Here is an 18,577-nt window from a genome sequence, read left to right as displayed (position 1 = left end):
TGTGAAAATCGGTTTCTCTAGCTAACACCTGGGCAGCAGGTGAAGGGTACACCAGGCCCTGCGGTTAAATGGCTACCCGAACTGGATCCTCCGCGACCGAAAAACCACGGGTGCTCGGAAAAAGGTTCAGTCCAAAGAGCGTACATTTGTTACCTTGCCATACATTCCTAGGTTAACAGACGTAATACGTCGCATGTTAATCGACTTTGGGGTCTCAGTAGGGATTAAACCAGTCAACACCCTACGTCAGATGCTGTCGCACCCCAAAGATCCCATTGATACAAACGCAGCAAGGGGTGTGGTGTACGCGATCCCATGTCAACAGTGCAAGGAGATTTACATTGGCGAGACGGGAAGATCTCTGAATACGCGCCGTAAAGAACACGAGAGGGATGTAGCCAAGAAAGATGCTAAAAAATCGGCATTAGCACAACATGCTACTACCCTCGGTCACACCATAAACTTCTCTGCTGCCCAGGTGTTAGCTAGAGAAACCGATTTTCACAAGCGAGGTTTCCTGGAGTCGTGGAACATACATTCTCACACCAACACGATGAACGTTAAAACGGACGTTCTAATGCCGATAACTTATCGGTCACTTTTGCACCATTGAGCCAGGAGTTATCACACGACCATTGGTGCGCACTGCGTTATTTCTATCGCCTTTTTTATGTGTGTTTCGCCGCCCTTTTCGCTTTATAATAACTTGTGTTTGCATTGTATGTCATTACCCTGATGAAGGTGTTTCGTATGGGACATCGAAACGTTGGCATATTACAATAAAAAACTGCCGGAAGAGCTAAAAATTCTGTTAATACGTTATGCCTGGCAGCAACAGTGTATACATACCAAATATCTTTACAATCTAACCACCACATCATAAATGAGAGGCGTACATCATAAGCAAACGAAGGCCATGGCCGCTTTAAAATGATTTTTTTTGCGCTGACGACCCTTGTAGCATATACAGGCTCCAGATCACAAACGGATTAAGATAAATGAAAACGGTTTTCACAGGTCAACTCTAAAATACATCTAGTAAACGCATAAAAAATATCTTAAGAATCTAACCACCACATCATAAATGAGAGGCGTACATCATTAGCAAACGAAGGGCATGACCGCTTTAAAATGATTTATTTGCGCTGACGACCCTTGTAGCATATACAGGCTCCAGATCACAAACGGATTAAGATAAATAAAAACGGTTTTCACAGGTCAACTCTAAAATACATCTAGTAAACACATACCAAATATCTTTACAATCTAACCACCACATCATAAATGAGAGGCGTACATCATAAGCGAATGAAGGGCATGACCGCTCTAAAATAATCTTATGCGCTGACGACCTTTGTAGCATATACAGGCTCCAGATCACAAACGGATTAAGATAAATGAAAACGGTTTTCACAGGTCAACTCTAAACTACATCTAGTAAACGTATAAAAAAATTCTTCAGAATCTAACCACCACATCATAAATGAGAGGCGTACAAGCGAACGAAGGGGATGACCGCTTCAAAATAATTTTATGCGCTGTCGACCGAGTAGCATGTACAGGCTCCAGAACACAAACGACATGTATTGAAAACGGTTTTCACAGGTTAACGTTAAACTAGACCTACGTCGAGTGAACGCATGCAAAATATCAATCAATTCCTATCATTACCCCAAAATCAAGAGGCGCTCATCATCACTATACGTTGAGATTGTATTTTACACGCTACAAGAAATTTACATGCTATAGGCCTACATGAAATCGACAGCACTAGCGGTCGTGCCCTGCGCTCGCTTATGATGTACGCCTCTTGTTTTTGATGTTCTTCTTAGAAGATAAAGATATTTGGTATGTGTTTACTCAATGTATTTTAGAGTTGACCTGTGAAAACCATTTTCATTTACCTTAAACCGTTTGTGATCTGGAGCCTGTATATGCTACAAGGGTCGTCAGCGCAAAAATTCATTTTAAAGCGGTCATGCCCTTCGTTCGCTCATGATGTACGCCTCTCATTTATGATGTGGTGGTTAGATTGTAAAGATATTTGGTATGCGTTTACTAGTTGTATTTTAGAGTTGACCTGTGAAAACCGTTTTTGTTTACCTTAAACCGTTTGTGATCTGGAGCCTGTATATTCTACAAGGGTTGTCAGCGCGAAAAATCATTTTGAAGCGGTCATGCCCTTCGTTCGCTCATAATGTACGCCTCTCATTTATGATGTCGTGGTTAGATTCTAAAGATATTTTTTATGCGTTTACTAGATGTAGTTTAGAGTTGACCTGTGAAAACCGTTGTTGTTTACATCAAGCCCTTTGTGATTTTAAACCAGTTAAGACTAGTACTTAAAATGATGAAATAACAAATGCACAGTTAAGGGCAACATTTTATTAATGAAAAAATAAAGCACCTCATAAACCCAATTTCCACACAATAACATACTCATATTGGGTGCCACAGTTATATGAAAGAAGAAATAAATGTGAAAAGGATAAATAATTACAAGATTGATTTATCAAGCAAAAACCTGCATTTACAATGAGTACACTAAAAAGGGGTCATCAAGTAAACAGACTGAGAAACAAAAAAGGTGAAACAACATTGTTCAGCTGAAAATGCAATGTGTTGCGAGTTACTGAAATAAAATTAAACCAGCTACCATGTGAAAGATGAGGTTGTATCAAACAAGCTATCATAGAGATTACTGGTTGAAAATAAAGGTTTTTCATTCATGTCTGATGAATCACTTTTACTGAAAGAGCCTACATCAAAGTGAAAATGTATAAATATTTACCCAAAAGATGCTTTTTTAACGACGCCATGATTATGTCATGTAGGTAAGACAGCGTTAATACCAACAAATGTTTAAACACATCTAACCAACACAACAATTTTGCCTTAATTTGGGTACGAGATTAAAATAACACCAACAAATCATTGAACACATCTAACATAACAAGTTTGCTTTAAATTGGGCACAAGAATTGTTAAATAAACCTGCCTTCGGGTAGTACAGCGGCAAAAAACACACATATTTTGATTTGATATATATAAAACTGAAGTGTGTGGTGAATATCTTAAAATAAAATGTTCCCCTGCAAGTGAGGCAAGAATCATTTAGTATGCATCAATGATTTAGCTGACACTTCAGTGAGCTCATTTCACCCACATCATTCTTCCACAATCAATTCCTTTCTTCCATGTGGTCCAAGGCAATCTTGAATTACCTTTGGAATGATTCTGCTGCCTTTTTCTGCTTCTATTCAGTTTTCCAGATGTTGAACTGCAACAAAAAATAAAAGAAAAAGTGTATGCAACATTTAATTTGACAAGTAGGAGTTTACACAAAAATGCTTGAGTTAGGCCAGGAGAAATGAAAGTCAATGTTTTACAAAACCAGGATCACACTAGAGATGAACTACCATATTTTTAAACATGCCTAAAAAATAACAAATTACCATCTGCTAAAATAATAGAAACAGTTGAGAATGACAAGCATATAATGACAATTGACAACCACTTACCATGTATCATTGCTTTTCAAATCCAATGTCCCAAGTCCTTCATTTGATAGTGTGCTGGGCCTTAGTTTGCTTGATGAAGCACTAGAAATGCTTCCCCCACCCTGAACTGTCACTTTTTATTACTCCATTTGTTATCAGAACATGGATGCCTATTAGATGCCTATTAGATACAACAACCTTGGCCCATTTTGTATTTTACAGTTTACAATCGAGGAGAATCTGGTACTGCTGCTATTTCACTGCTTAAAATGCGTTTGCTTTTGTCATAACAGTTCACATTTAACTGCCAATTTCATGTAAAACCCATTTCACCTTCGATTATTTCCACAGAAAATACAATATTTTTCAATAAAAAATAAATTTAATGGTTCACTACCATTGCCGATAAAATCGGGCTGTGTTATAACACATGTTCTAAAATTATAACACCGCCCGATAAGAAACGGGGATTTTTTCATAACACAAGCGCTTCTAATCGAGCACTTGTTGACGAATCGGGTGCAACAACATACATGATGGAATGTGCAGCGAACCGTCTAAATTGATGTGCGACTGTGACAGGTAGGAAACAGTTGCTTGTAAATAAGCTGTGGGAACCTACATGACAACATTACTGTAATCTAATAAGTACGTTTTATCTGGGCTGTGTTTAAAATTGTTTTGTATTAACAATTTTGATAAATCATTTAGCCTTACTCACACCGAAATAATATCATGGAATTAAATAAGTCCGCGCAAGGTCCACGACTTTACGATATGACAAAACATAAGGTTTTTTCTGGGTATGTCACATTGTATCACGTCACAAATAACGTCATGAAATACCAAATATCTTTCTTGTCGTTACATACGGTCAGAAAATAGATTGAAGCTTGATGTTTATGAGTTTCACAAAGCATTTTTCACCAGTCCCCTTTGCTGCTGTTCCAATGAACGCATGCTTGTGCGTAACACAACATTGCACACTACTAAATAGGACCCTGTACCTTCCAAAGGGGGCCCTGTACCCACTTGCCGAAATCGGCGGTGAGGCAGAACAATACAGATAGAATAGAGGCCCAGCCAAAACTTCACCAAACTTAACGAGTTTTCTGTAGCATACATGGTAACTGATGCAGACCAACTGTGATGTTTTCCATTTTTTACAACTCTTACAACATGCTTTATTTTTAGGCAGCAAAGCGCACACGCGTCTGGCCTATAGATTTGAACCGGTTTAAAAACCGAAACCGGTTAGGACCGGGTATAACTTGGCCTAACCGGAACAAAACCCGTGCCCGAAAATATACATTTTAAAACCTGAACCAAATCCCTGAAAACAAAACAAAGTGAACCTGAACCCGCATGATAAACGGCTCGACTCCCTAGCTTAAATTTCAGTGTTGCTACAAGCCCTTTTACAATGGTAATAAATGCGAACAATTGATTGTGAGACAATAGCCGTGATTAAAATCAAAATTTACATACTGCCTTAAATCATTTCAATATCCCTCGTACATCCCCGGGATGGTAAACTAATTTAGGCGATTTCATTGCTGATATTTGTAGTTTTTTGAAGGCCGGTCTGTGATAAAATTTAACTTTCAAAAGCGGTCCGCGGTGCAAAAGTTGTTACCGACCCCTGCATTAAGGAATACTGCTTTCTATTGGAACATGCTAACAAAGCATTTCAATATGAGTTTTATAAACATTATTGTTGTCTAGCTGCGTCGACCCAAGGAAGTACGTGTACGCAGAGTTGTCGAAATGGAAAACAGCTGATCAACGTTGTTCTTGGACCCATTACAGAGCGTACCAGGCTTGTGACGTCATACATAAGTCACGTTACAACAATTTGCATTTCGTCGGCGACTCACTCATGCGGAACATGTTTTCTGCCTTCGTGATGTTGCTCTCGGACGACACCGTGCGGGGATCATGGAGCGCTCGGATGTCAGAAAAGCAGAAAGAAATTTGCGTCGCAGAAAAGTTCTTCTTTTGGGACGAATGCCGAAGGATTGTAGGCCGATTGGACGAAGTGCTTTATAAAAAAAAAGTTTGCGGAGGTATAAAACCCAAATTCACTGCCGTTATGGACGGATTCTACAATTTAAAACAGAATGGAAGTTTTCGACAAGTTGTGAAGAAACTAAGTGGAAAAGAAGGTCAGATTTACTCTTTTCAAATTATCTCATATCAAATGCTATTGATAGAAATAAAGCAATTAAACTTTTTTTGGCCTAAAAACCACGCTACGATTAACACAGATCAGCTAATCTACTCCAGCATTGCAAATTGCACATATCAAACTTTTCTAAATTGGCTTCTGCACTGTCGTTTACAAGCTTTACTCTACTAAAATGGTTCACTAAGTTCAGTTTATCTCTAATTAACTGGTGCAGTAAACCGTTTTTGCGGTCTTTATCTTCAAAGCTTTTGTACAAAAAAATCTTCGTGCCCCTTGTCTACAAATACAAACAGGATAGTAACCAAAACTGTAAAAGGTAACAGGATACTTAATATACTTACAACTAATGACTGTGCCAAATCCAGCTGCTAACTGTAAAGTCCTTCAATTTCAATATTTATAAAAACCAATCGACTTATTTACAAATGGGCCAATTGGCAGTATAGAAACATATAGAAACGTATCCCTTACTTTTGTTGTACTATATATTTAACTGTAATCTAACAGTGTATACCAGGTTTTCTCAGATTTGACACTCTTTCAGTGTCAGAAAGAAAGAAAATCCTAATATTGTTATTTGCCATTTTGCAGGCACCTTGCTTATGCTTGGCGTCGGAATGCACATGCAACTAAAAGCCGAAATTGTAATCGATCAGTACTTGGACCCGGGCGTAAAAGTGCGAGACGATTTCTACAAAAACACCAACGTATCTCAAGATTCAAAATGGCCGCAAATTTTCTTTATGTTGCCCCTACTAACTGGACTGCTAAAACCTTCACGATATATCGACTTACAAAGCGATGCTGTTACTGAAACATTTGCCCAGAAACTGCAAGCCTACTGTGAAAAACATGCTATTCCTGTATTCGACTTTCGACCAATGACCAAATACGTCCACAGCTTTGATGGTTCGCATTATGGCCTGGGAGTCAATTTAATGAAAAATCAGGTCCTACTCAACTACATCGCACAACAGAATGTATGAATATATTTTGCTCAACAAATAAAGTAAATAGAACCATTTGCTTGGCTTGGCGAGATTAACGTTTGTTGTTATATACGGTTCCATCGCATGAAAAAATTACGTATTTCAAACGATCAACGGAAATACACCTTTTAATCGGAGTAAACATTCTCCCTTTATCTTAAAATCACTTTTGACTTTTGAATTCGTACTTAGCTGGTATGAAAAAAACAACTTTGCCATATTCCTTTGGAAATTTGGCCTGTTCTGTAACATTAACGTTACAGGGGTTCTTAGCCCCACAAGTTTTCAAATAGTATGTACAGATGTAGACTTACGAATGGTTGCAAATTCGCCCCTTTCAAATCTGACTACGCCTCTGCTTGGATGTGTCCAATGCAGAGTTTTAAACGGGCCTGAAATTGGAACTCTATAACCCGACCCGATGTACAAGCCTGAAACCTTGCCCGAACACGAAACGTTTTTAAGAACCTAGTTTAGGCCCGAAAGTTTTATTCACAGGCCTAAACATTGAAGCCTCGGAAAAGTCCAAGACGAAAAACACAATAAACAATAATATGCAATTAATCTTGAACAAGGCGTTTAGGGCTATTGGACATTAGGTCAGGTCCAACATCTGGCTATTTGGCTAGCACATTTTTTTCAAAAAATAACATTGACATAGAGTGTTAAGTCAGGCCCAAATCAACCCAGTTTTTTGTGGATGAAACCTAAGCCCTAACCCGCCCTCACCCGAACCCGACTTACAACTCTGGTTCAATGTTACAGGATAAAGTTACATCTCCGAATAAAGGTAACTCGTTCAAATCATAATCCGACCAAAACTCTTGTTTAATGGCATGGTCCCCGCTTCTACTTAAACTGTTCTTACAATAGCATGATAAAAACAAACTCATCAATTCTGGAAGCATCACCTTTATTATTAGCCGTCGATCTTTCAACCGGTAACAGGTGTATACAGCAACATTGAACTTTATACTGACAAGTAACGAAACGTTTTCAACAAGGGGTTTATCTTCACAATGACGTAATACAACGCGCCGTGGACGTCACAAACAAAAACACAAAGGCATCATTGTTATATCTCTCTACACAGCGTATGGCAGTCCGGACGTTGCTTAAGCAAATGCACAGCGCAAACGAGAAGCAAAAAAAACAGTAAAAAAACGAGTTACTTGCAAAAAATATGAGCGCGAGGCTCGATGCACAAAAAAAAACGTAGCAAAATAGCTGTAAGGAACGTTTTGTAAAAGAAAAACAAAAATGGGGCTTACGAAAATAACTGCACAATTTTCAATGGGAAGTGAACAAAGAAAGAACCTAACATACATTGCGCGCGCAGTATACTGATTGTGCGTTTGGTCGGAATTAAGAACGTTGCTCTAAACGTGTAGATTGTGGATATCAATCAGTCGCAAAAATCACTACTACAAAATCGAAAAAAATGCTACTTTTGACACTCCAACGTTGATCTTTGTTGAGAAAACGACAAAAAACGTTGAGAATCTTTATTTTACTGCAAAGTCTATCTACGTGTCATGGAACCAAAAGTCATTCCCATTTGATGTAACTTTAATCCTTTAATACTTCGCTGAAACTTTCCATAACTCATCTCCTCATCATCCCTCCTTCGACGGGATTCGAACTCAGACCTTCGGATTTTGGCGTCGACCAATTGTAAATACTTCACATGGTCTTGCGTCTTGCACTCTTACTTAAACTCGACTCATTTCGGTTTTTCTTCTTTGAGTCGCGATCAGCTCTTAACGTTTTCAGTTGCTGCTTCTCAAAGCGATTGGTCGGAGCCTCGCGCTTGTAGGATAGCAGATAAAGTTCTAGAAAAGAGATTAGATTCGGTTAATTTTAAGCGACTTCAGAAATTAAGTATCCAAATTGGAAATGTTAGGCATTTTCCAAAGTTCAGTAATACTTTTCAGTTACGTTTTTTGCGGTTTAATGAAAGACATAGGTTCGTATATGTACCTTCATCGTTATGAACAGGTGTGTGCAATAAGAACTCTTGCATGGCGCTGTCCTTGGGGTATGGAGCTGTGATATGTTTCCATTCCTCAAGGGGGCGCAAAAGATTTGACAACTGACGTAGTTTCTGTAAAGCGAAAACAATTTTCAAAATCCGAAAGTGAAACGGTTGACAACAAAATATTTCATTAAAACACATTTTAACTTTAAGGCCTAGTTTGATTTAAATTGATTAAGTCTTTACCTCAAAATTAATGCTTCCGTCTTTCTGCACAGTGTGAATGGTGTGATTCAAAAAATAAACGTCTTTAACCAGAAGAACCAGAAACGGAACAATTCTTCCCTCTGGTGTAACGGTTCTTTCAAATTTGAAATGCTTCTTTGGCGTCGAAGTGCTCTCCTTCGTTTTAGATGACGTAGTGCCGGGTGACAAAACACCAGGTGATGTCACGGAGCTTGGTGACGTGTCGTGATCGCATTCGATCCCGGAATCGCCGTGTTGGGAGCATGTTGACGTCACCGATGCCATCGAATGTTGTGAGATCATCGAATAACGGTTAGTGACGTCATCATGAGTCTTGTCAGCACTAGGTGACGCCATTGCGGCGCGCGAAGATCCGATGCGAGAAGCGTAAATTGTACGGTACTTTTGGAAGTTGTTGGCTGGGTCGAACGCGTTCTATAGAAGAAAGATTGCGTTTATTATGTTGTCCATGAATTTTGCGCGTTCAAGTGTTTGTTGAAGTTGTGTTTACCTGAAGTTTATGAAGTTCTGAGAGTTTTAGTTTGTTCCAAGTGCGCTTGAGCCTGGTAACCGGTCCCAAGCTCAGACCAGTCAGAATAGCCATGGAAGAATTGAAGTTTGATAATTCAAAACAACGATTTGCAACTCGGGCAAAGAACGTGATCACGTGACGTGCTCGCTTTCGCTTCCGGCACTGTGAAAAAATAGCTAAAGTTAAAACACCTTCACAGTATAATTTGCTATGTTGCATTCAGAACATTAAGGGAAATGACTGTTTATTTATTTGGGTTGTATGAAGTGTTTGCTTACCATACAAGTGACAGTTCCGACAAGGTGGCTAAGTCGGTTGAACCATCTTACACAGGCGCCCAGGTTCGTACGGACATCCTCGTCACCATTAGCTGTAAATAGCTGCAGAAACTCCTCTGAACCCACATGCTTCAAGAAGTCCTAAAGACGTAAACCGAAACATTAACATTCAATCAAGCATGTGTCATACTTATGACAAGTGATCGATATTGGTTAACTAAACACCAATAAGGAAGTTAAATGTACTTACCAGTTCAATTAAGGACAATTGCTGTGCCATTTGATTGACATCGGCGGCATCTTTGAGGTTCATTATGGTCGAGACTAGCTTGTCTCTTGTTTTTCGTGCGTTTTGTGTTTTCTGTAAAGCGTCTTCCATGTCAGCGTCGGTCAGATGTTGTTCGTAGCTCTCTTGCGCCGCCATACGACGAGAAATGCAGTCCACTACGGCTGTGCATCGTGACTGAAGCTCCTTTACAATAAAATGGTCAATTAAAAACGACAAAAACAAAGTCTGTTCACAATACACGGCTTAACCGACGTATTTGGTTCAAATGCCATTTTATTCTATTTTAATATTTACCTGATTATCGGTTTGACAGCTTTTGATGACGTCATTCAGGGTCCACATGACCTTCTTGTTGCGAAAATCGGCTGGAAAATGTCGAACCCACTCATGTAGAACGTGGACAAGCTGACGTCGTCGGTTCGCGTGCCTCTCGCTTGGTGACGTCACCATCGAATCTTGGCAGTTACAGAGTTCATCGTCCTCTTCATCCAGAATCATCCCGCTGTCGTTGCACGATAGTGACGTAGACGGTTCTTGTGACGTCACTTCTGGAACTCGCGGACTGGGTGGCGCCCGACGACGAGAGTGGCCACTGTTGGCGCTGTCGATCTCATCAATTTCAATCACTGCGGAGAGAATCCCTGAATCACGTGATACTACTGACGATCTGTCGGCGACCAGGCGGTTTGGCAACGCGGAAGCACTAGATGTCACGTCGGAGTCAGTCTGAGCACGTCGTCGGCCCCGTATTCGTCTTCTAATCGTGTCCTCTCCTTCTGTTATATTTTCGCTGACTTGCGCAGGGCTGGGTGACCTAAAATCCGTGCCTTTCACACCGGAGTCTTTGGTGTCAGTTGTAAATCCAACAGATGCTTTGCCATGCTGTGAACGCTCGACACCAACCGGGCTTGGCGGTTTTCCGTGCATTTGGCGGCATTTTGAGCATACACTGCCGGCGCATTTCAAATTTGATTGCGTGACAGTTGTCTGGTCTTCGCTGGCTAATCTGTTCAGCTCGGTGAGAAGTTGGTGTGGAGAAAGGAAGAGACGAGAGCCGAGCAAAAACGAATAAACGAACTCATCCTAAAAAGAGCAATACCAATGTCAACTTAGTTTTTCTTGAAAATTGACCAACTCTTAACGCTTTGAAACTTACGTCTTCTTTCAGATGCCTTTCACTCAGTAGATGGCGCAAGAGACCTTCCTGGTGGATCGTTTCGTCCATGGAGGGGTCGGTTTCGCAAGTTCTACGCAAGATTTAAGTACAAGGATTAGATATATAAACTCATCCATCATATTATCAGGCGTGTTTGTATGCACCCGTCACCAGTCCGGGAAAAAGACGGAAATAAGCGGGTTAATTCACCGCGGCGAACATTTTTGCGGCCTGGGCCTAATCGGGTTTGAATTCTGCCAACGTGACAAGCTCGCACCGCCGCGTGGTCCCGAGCGTGTTGCCGATGTTGACCGACAAACGATGTAATCGCCTGACGCCAGATCATCGAACAGTTACGGTCAACAAACACAAGCCCACGTAGTCAACGGTCTTAGCAAGACTGTAGGGCTTTATGCGCCGCGGGCGAGCACTGCGCTCGCGAATGCAGGTGTGTTGGATTTAAATGTATATCCAAAACACAAATTTTGGGCCGGATTTAACACTGGAAAGTACATTGTAAGCGCGTGCCCGTGATGCACGATCCTAAAAAACGAGTTATTGTATTTTGGCAATCACGTCTGACTCATTGGGGATTAGATAAAAAGTAATCTTGTGACGTCACTATCTGTAAACCAATGACCTTTCAAGTTACGGATTATCGAAGAACAATGCTTAGGTGTGTTCTGGTGTACACGTTTGTTCAACGGTCTAGACTTTTAACGATGTAACCATGAACAAAGCAAACTTACCACTAAAACTTTGTAGATAACGGCACTTTTGTGGTAATCCAAACAAAAATCACAAGTTTCAGAAGTATAAATACAATCAATATTTGGTCAAAACTCTTAAATCTGCAGAAACAAAAAAGACTTGTGATAAGGCGTGCTTTTTGCCTCGTTAAGTCCGAGTAAAGAAACTGACACAGAGGTCGAGCAAAACTTGACGTCCCAGTCGTCGACGCCTAATTCGCAGCTTTATGATCGCAGTATTTGGGTCGAGCTGGTAATTAGAACAATCGTAAAGCTTGTTTAATGAGCTTGGCCGCAACATTCCAAGCCAACCTTCATCCTTTGTAAACCCTTGACTGCTTTAGCCTTATCTCCATGCTCTGTTGACAATGTATTGTATACCACTGATAGACTGCTATTAATATCCAACTCTCCTAGTAACATAAGAACTTTATGTTCACCCAGCCAAAGAGTACAACAGCTTCACCCTAAACACACCCTAAAGTCTGGTAATGATGTAAATATTTCGTATGTGTCGGTGAAAAATTGCGTGCTGCCTTGTGTCTGATAGCCCGGTAATTGAGCGCTTAAATATCGATGTTCGGCACCTAATTAAATCAACATGCCATTTAGGCGTGCCCGCAGCACTGTGCCCCAACGAGACGGCACAAATGAGATATCGTCCGTATTCGGCTCAGCTCAACCACAAAACCTCAATGGCTATGAATTATGCATTGCTCTGCGTTCAAGTGTATTAGAATAATACGTACGACATGTTCAACGTAACAACGATATCTATGCCTTGTCTTGCCACAGCGAGTGCCATAACGCTGTAATACAAGTAAAACACGATTAGGAACTCAATGTGGGTGCGCGTATTCAGAGCTCTGGTATTTCGGTTATGTCATAATCTCAGGTTGTTAAAGTAGTTCCGAAAGGTACGCACAATTTCACGGTGTTTTAAACTCGGAACTTTACGCAATGTTCGGTAGTTGGTGCGTAATCGGTCAAACCAGTTCGCTGCTTCGCTCTATATACGGCAAAAACAGTTTACAGCAAATTTTGTCACGAATTGAAGAGAAACCCGATTAACACTGCATCTGATAATTAGCTTTCAATTTAAAGCTGTTCTTAATTGAAGACGAATTGTTTCATGCCCAAACTGTCAGAGTTAACAATAGAAATTACGCAAACGTTATCTTAGTGCACGGAGCGGCTGACGCAACTTGAAATGAGCCTGCACTTGAATTGTTACAACCAGGCTTTGTGTTGTTTTGCACCCAAGCGTCCCACTTCAAGCTTCACAACTGTTATCCAGCGGCGCACAACAATAGTATTGAGGGATAATTGGATAGCTGGAATCTATGAGGACAATTTGCCTTAACGAGCAGGTTCTACACCGACAATAAAAACCCATTTTATATCTGATTTAAAGTTGTTGAAATATCCAGCAACGTAATACTTTAGTAATAGCATTCTCACCAGCAGGTTACAACTATTTTCACTTTGCCTAAAAAAGTTGTAATGCGACAAAAGCTTCTTGATCTAATTATTGTACCAGCAAAAGTTTTATAACGTCAAGTCGTCGTCGAGGTAACAAAGCAGTCATAACACCATCGCCAATACAATAGGTACAACGGTACGTTTTGTTACATCACAATAGGCACCAGTTCCTATTTTTTCTTTCGCGTAAACATATACCAGTAAACGTGTCGCCAGTCATACACCGTCAGTACACAATACTAGCCATATGGAAGACCATAGTGCGACTATATTCCTCAAAGACATACTAATTCATTATGCACCTAATCTACGTTCATCTAATATCCACGTCTTTTACCAAATCCTAATGCTCAGACAGGTTATAAATAATTTACCGAATTTCTATGGTTATCAGATGCCAACGCATAAACTACAGAACAGAAAAAAATACAAGTGCTGTTTCATAACGCATACCTGGGCCAGACGTAACCTTCGGCTCAACAACAACGCCCAGGCAAATAAAACCTATGATCCAAACCCGACCGTTAGACTTTATGCCCTGCTGAACAATACCGGGACAAAAGTGTCTTGTGACGCCGTATAGCAAACACTTGTAATAGCGATGGACTGTGAGCAGTTAACATGCTTAACGCCTCAACCAACTTTTCTGATTTAACACATTATAATACAACTGAAAATTGAGTTCAGCTGCTACTAAGACTGACAAATAAACTAAAACCTGAGTTGTATTATTCTGCAAAAAACAACTTAGAAACTGACTGAACAAATTACAGTTTTATTCCGAGATGTTCCTCGCAGCGGTCTTTGATGGGAATAACCAAGTCCAGTAACCGTCGTCGGCAATAAATCCATTTAAAATCCCGAAACTGTGACTTGAAACAACACCGAAACTCCAATACGCCTGATAGTCCCGAAGTCTCAAGCAACTGAATATTGCCGTGGGAGAGAGAAGCACGTCAGAGCAAACGCGAGAAAAAAGCAATTCTCTTTCTGGGAGCATCGCTTCTCTTGTGACGTCAACTCGCGCTCTTCTCTCTCTCGTTTCTCTTTTGAAGAGGAGGCAAAAGTTCGGGTTCGTGCCACCATTGTTCGGGACTATTTGCCCAACTCAGCTCAGGGCGCGAGGCACCTTGTACAAAACAAGGTTTTGTGCGAGTTACCCAACGAGCGTGGTTAAAGCAAACAACGCGAATGTGCCTGTCCTTGTGAGAGTTGCCACAGCGAAAGGTAAACTTCAATACGAGAAAAACATTTTTTATTAGCGCCGCACTGAACAAGGCTACGTGATAAACTTGACAACAACAGCCAGCTTAACAATACACAATGCCATGAACTGCCTGATCCAGCCTAGACTTGTTCTGTTGTTAATGTTTATTATGCTAGGTTTTCACATTTGGCAAAACTTACAATAGTAATGCAGTTTAAAAACATGTTGATCCAACAACTAGCCTGTATTTTCTGTACTCTTTCTGTTGGCACAATAAAATACAGTTGATATAATGAGTTTCTCTACACAGCCAGCAATGGGTTAAATACTCTTACATTTTTTTGTTTGCATAAGTTCGTAGGAATATACATTTCTAATTAAGTCAATTGATAAAAGTTATCAGCAAAATATACTGATTCGGTACCTCATAGAATTACATCTAACCAGTACACTGTGCGTTCCTCTTGTGTATAGAGCATATTCTAATGCACAACGTGCGTGACGATAACACGATAGCGATGCAAACACTTTCCAAACTGCGATTCGCATTCACTTGGTCAGCAGGCACGCGAATTAGAAAGCCTATGGCGCATGAAACTCAAGGTACGTGCATACATGAAGCCATACTAATGCAAGGAAAGTTAACAACCACGCCAAGCCACCATGCCAAGCCTATAGCACGACTAGCACCAGAATATATCGGCTTCCTTTTCAGGACCAAATCAATATTATGCGTCCTTTTGTCAAACTGTCAGTTTCTAAACCATAATCCGATGGATACTACGTATATAGACCACATCTTGGGGAGAACCCATCATCACTAATGGGGAAATGTCATTTAACCGGTTATTAACCTTGGTGGCAGGGTCGGGAAATTTCCCAACCGAACGCTTGCGTCTATACGTATTTCTATATTCAGCCAAAACAATAGGCTTCCCCAAATAGAAGCGCAACCGCACGCTTTCTTTGTCTAAAGATGGCTACTGTTTATTTCGGCGGCGCTTAATATAGCTCATTAGCGAACAGATAAAAATGATGGCATGGCGTATTATGAAGCATTCGTTACATGGAATTTTAAATTGGATTTTAAGCCTAAAGTATCTTCGTAGAACTGTTATTTGGGGATGTTATTTGTTATGGGGATATTTGCCAAGCAAAATAATCAAAAAAGCTTGTATATGTATGGTAACAAAAGTTATTTTTTTCATAAATTGCATTCTTTACAATGGTACGAAATTTAAAAACAAAACAAGTTTGTACGTTTTTATAAGCAACGTGGCGCCTGTCCTGTGTACGCTCAAATTGAAAAGCATTATTGCGTAACAAACAGACAAAACCAAAACATCTACCAGTCGCCAAATTAATTGCCACACGCACAAGTAGAACAATCGCAAGTGTCAAAATCGCCACCCTAAGCGGCTTATCAGGCTTGAGACATCAGTCATGCCTCGGGTCGCCGTGCAAACATCGGTGGGATCAGACAAATAAGAACTTGCTATGATTGTCTATAATCGATTGAATTCAATCACAAGTAATTTACAGGTCAACATTTTGGCGGGCTGCACACAAGGCCAAAGTTGTATAACAAGTTATAAACCTATACTATAACTGCGGGAGTTTAAAGTTAATTTACACTGTGCTGCCTAACGTCTGTTGAAGCAAATACATAATTATAAAATAAGAGTACGATATTCTGCATTAGTTTTGATAGGTACGCATTTAAATTCCGACGTTTCAAGTATTAAGTTAGTGACGCAGATTTTTTAAATAAACCACAATGCTTTATATACCCCAATCAAGCAACACAATTCAATATTTCTGTTAAAAGACGAAAGAGAAATACCAGGTGTTGAATAAAGCCAAACCAAGAATTCTGACGTTCAGCCGACTCGGTTGACGGAAATGACGCCACAAAAAATATAAGATCAATCGTCACCTATATGGTTCCATACCGAAAACTACCAAACACGTAAATTTTATTTTGGTGGTATTCGAAAAATTATAATTTCGTTTTTTTTGACGCATAAACTAATGGTGCAATGATATAAATATAAACCACAAACGGTAAGAATTGTAGTTCTGAACTTAAAAGTGGGCCTTACTGTGGCATGATCCATAGCAAAATTCGGGGTTTACGGGCAAAAGTTATAAAACATGTACTATATTGTGGGAAAAGTAACGACTTGAATCAATGCAGTATCCCACTAATCAACTGTCATACAAGTTTTGAGCCGTTGGTCTAGTTCTCACGGTAAACCACGCCACTTGTCAATGGCATGTATCAGCGCCATAATTAAAGCGCCCATTCAAGTTTGTCACCTGCTACAATTGAAGCGCAGGATGTGAGGATGGAGTGGCTTTTTCTAACTCAGTTGGAAAACTTTTGAGTGAACCATGCAATGAAATTTAAATTTTTGAATTATGCCTTTTTTACGTTTTAGTTACGGTAACATAGAGGTACTACTAATCATTCTCATTAGCTTACATATTTGGAAACAAAATCAAGGTTATGTTACCAGTATTACGCATTAATGTAATGATGAAACTGATGACGTGATAATTAGTTATTCAACGTGGCGTAACTATAGTTCCTTCAGCAAAAACCCAAATAGCGCAATCTTAAGCCGTTGCCAAAATATTTTCCATCGAATGTACCAAACGGAACTGCCCAATAGAGGCCATTTGTCTGCGCACATGGAACGTATTCAGCACACAAAAGACAGAACGTGTACTAAAAATGAAGTAAATCAGTAACCTGATTTGAGCCTCCCATAAAGCGGTGTCAAATATCAGCCATGTTTGCACAACTCTCTCTGTATGCTGACAATCCCTGAATGCTAACAGAGCAAAAACTGGTTTTAACCGGTTTAGGCTCTGCGCTTGAGCATTTGCTATGAGCAAAAAGTCATAAAAAAATTGAAATTTTAAGGTAAAGAGACTTATTTAATCACCGCAAAACCCTGTAATGCTAGTTATACCACCCTTTGTTGATGTACACAATATACAAAATAAACAATAAACACTACAAGTTATATATACATGTTTTATTGGTTTCGAGATGAATGTCCTATACTGGTGATAAAATTTGTTGTGTTGTCGAAACGTTTTTTTTCTAATTGATTAACGCAGCGTTTTTTAAGAAATTAGAACAACGCCGACAAGGCAATAAAACTGTTTTCGTCACTGCGGGAGCCGCTACTAAACAATACTGGGCAAATAACAATGGTTCCAACGACAGGTCAATCGCAAAGCCTGTGTCAAAATATTGACCGAATGTCTTAAACCATGTTTTCGTATTTTTGATTGCTACAAATGAGAAGGGTTTTTTGAAAAACACAACCACACTTAATATTAACATAGTTTCATGGCTTTCGCTTTTGGTATCAGTTTTATTTAAAGAAAAGCTATTTACGGATTTGTTTATTAATTTTCATGATGTACAGACTGCTCATGCTGATCATCAAAAAAGTATGGTCATGTTATGACAGTCTAACCACTTTCGTATATTTTGGCATTACTAAAATGCCATTGACAACGTAAACTCATAACTTGCCAAGTGACTGAGAACGTAAAGGTTGCAGCGCATATAGAAGAAACGACGTCAGGTTAAAATGCGTAGGCAAACGGCCTAACATGAAATGGTAAGCAACCAAAATACGTGAAATTGAACCGCATTTGGATCAGCCCACAAGCAATAACAAAGCAATGACGTCACATTCTCACTTCTCAAAACTCCGTCATATATGGCATGGTGAACAGGGTATCGAAACAAAACTATGTCTACTGGCGAAATTACCCAGTAATGGTTGACGATTTACAAAAAAACGCTTCGTACTGACTGTAGTTGCCGCGCTTGGAGAGGTTATCCCAGGCCTTTACAAGGTGACGCAATCTGTACAAATAAAAACTTGCCACCTAGGACTATCACCACACTTCACCTATATGTGTTATGAGAAGGGTCGCATTACGATATCTGAGGTCATTTG

The 18,577-nt window shown here is 39.9% G+C and overlaps 2 protein-coding genes and 1 long non-coding RNA gene across 3 annotated transcripts in view; 1 reads left to right on the top strand and 2 right to left on the bottom strand.

Annotated features, from left to right (window-relative positions):
- LOC145233034 (uncharacterized) overlaps window positions 1–6,813 on the top strand; it is a gene marked incomplete in the record, with an annotated part of 11,141 nt that extends 4,328 nt beyond the window's left edge. The window contains 3 exon segments of the mRNA XM_080097696.1: window positions 4,027–4,082; window positions 5,226–5,665; window positions 6,280–6,813. Coding sequence (XP_079953822.1) covers window positions 4,027–4,082; window positions 5,226–5,665; window positions 6,280–6,674 — 891 coding nt within the window.
- Window positions 2,366–4,026, bottom strand: LOC145233036 (uncharacterized). The gene is made up of 2 exons (XR_013861000.1): window positions 3,522–4,026; window positions 2,366–3,280 (listed from the first exon to the last, which is right to left on the bottom strand). It is a non-coding gene; the product is annotated as an uncharacterized LOC145233036 (long non-coding RNA).
- A 760-nt stretch (window positions 6,814–7,573) lies between the features above and the next one.
- LOC145233360 (uncharacterized) lies at window positions 7,574–14,329 on the bottom strand. The gene is made up of 9 exons (XM_080098075.1): window positions 11,903–14,329; window positions 11,154–11,244; window positions 10,292–11,080; window positions 9,959–10,180; window positions 9,709–9,849; window positions 9,410–9,592; window positions 8,899–9,333; window positions 8,658–8,781; window positions 7,574–8,509 (listed from the first exon to the last, which is right to left on the bottom strand). Exons 2-9 carry the CDS (start codon window positions 11,220–11,222, stop codon window positions 8,361–8,363), a joined length of 2,112 nt encoding a protein of 703 aa, XP_079954201.1. The 5' UTR covers window positions 11,223–11,244; window positions 11,903–14,329; the 3' UTR covers window positions 7,574–8,360.
- Window positions 14,330–18,577: the final 4,248 nt, after the last annotated feature.

This window comes from Phallusia mammillata, chromosome 6 (genome assembly GCF_965637545.1).
Source record: "Phallusia mammillata chromosome 6, kaPhaMamm4.hap1.1, whole genome shotgun sequence".
Lineage (NCBI taxonomy): Eukaryota > Metazoa > Chordata > Ascidiacea > Phlebobranchia > Ascidiidae > Phallusia > Phallusia mammillata.
This window is presented reverse-complemented; position numbering and strand designations above follow the sequence as displayed.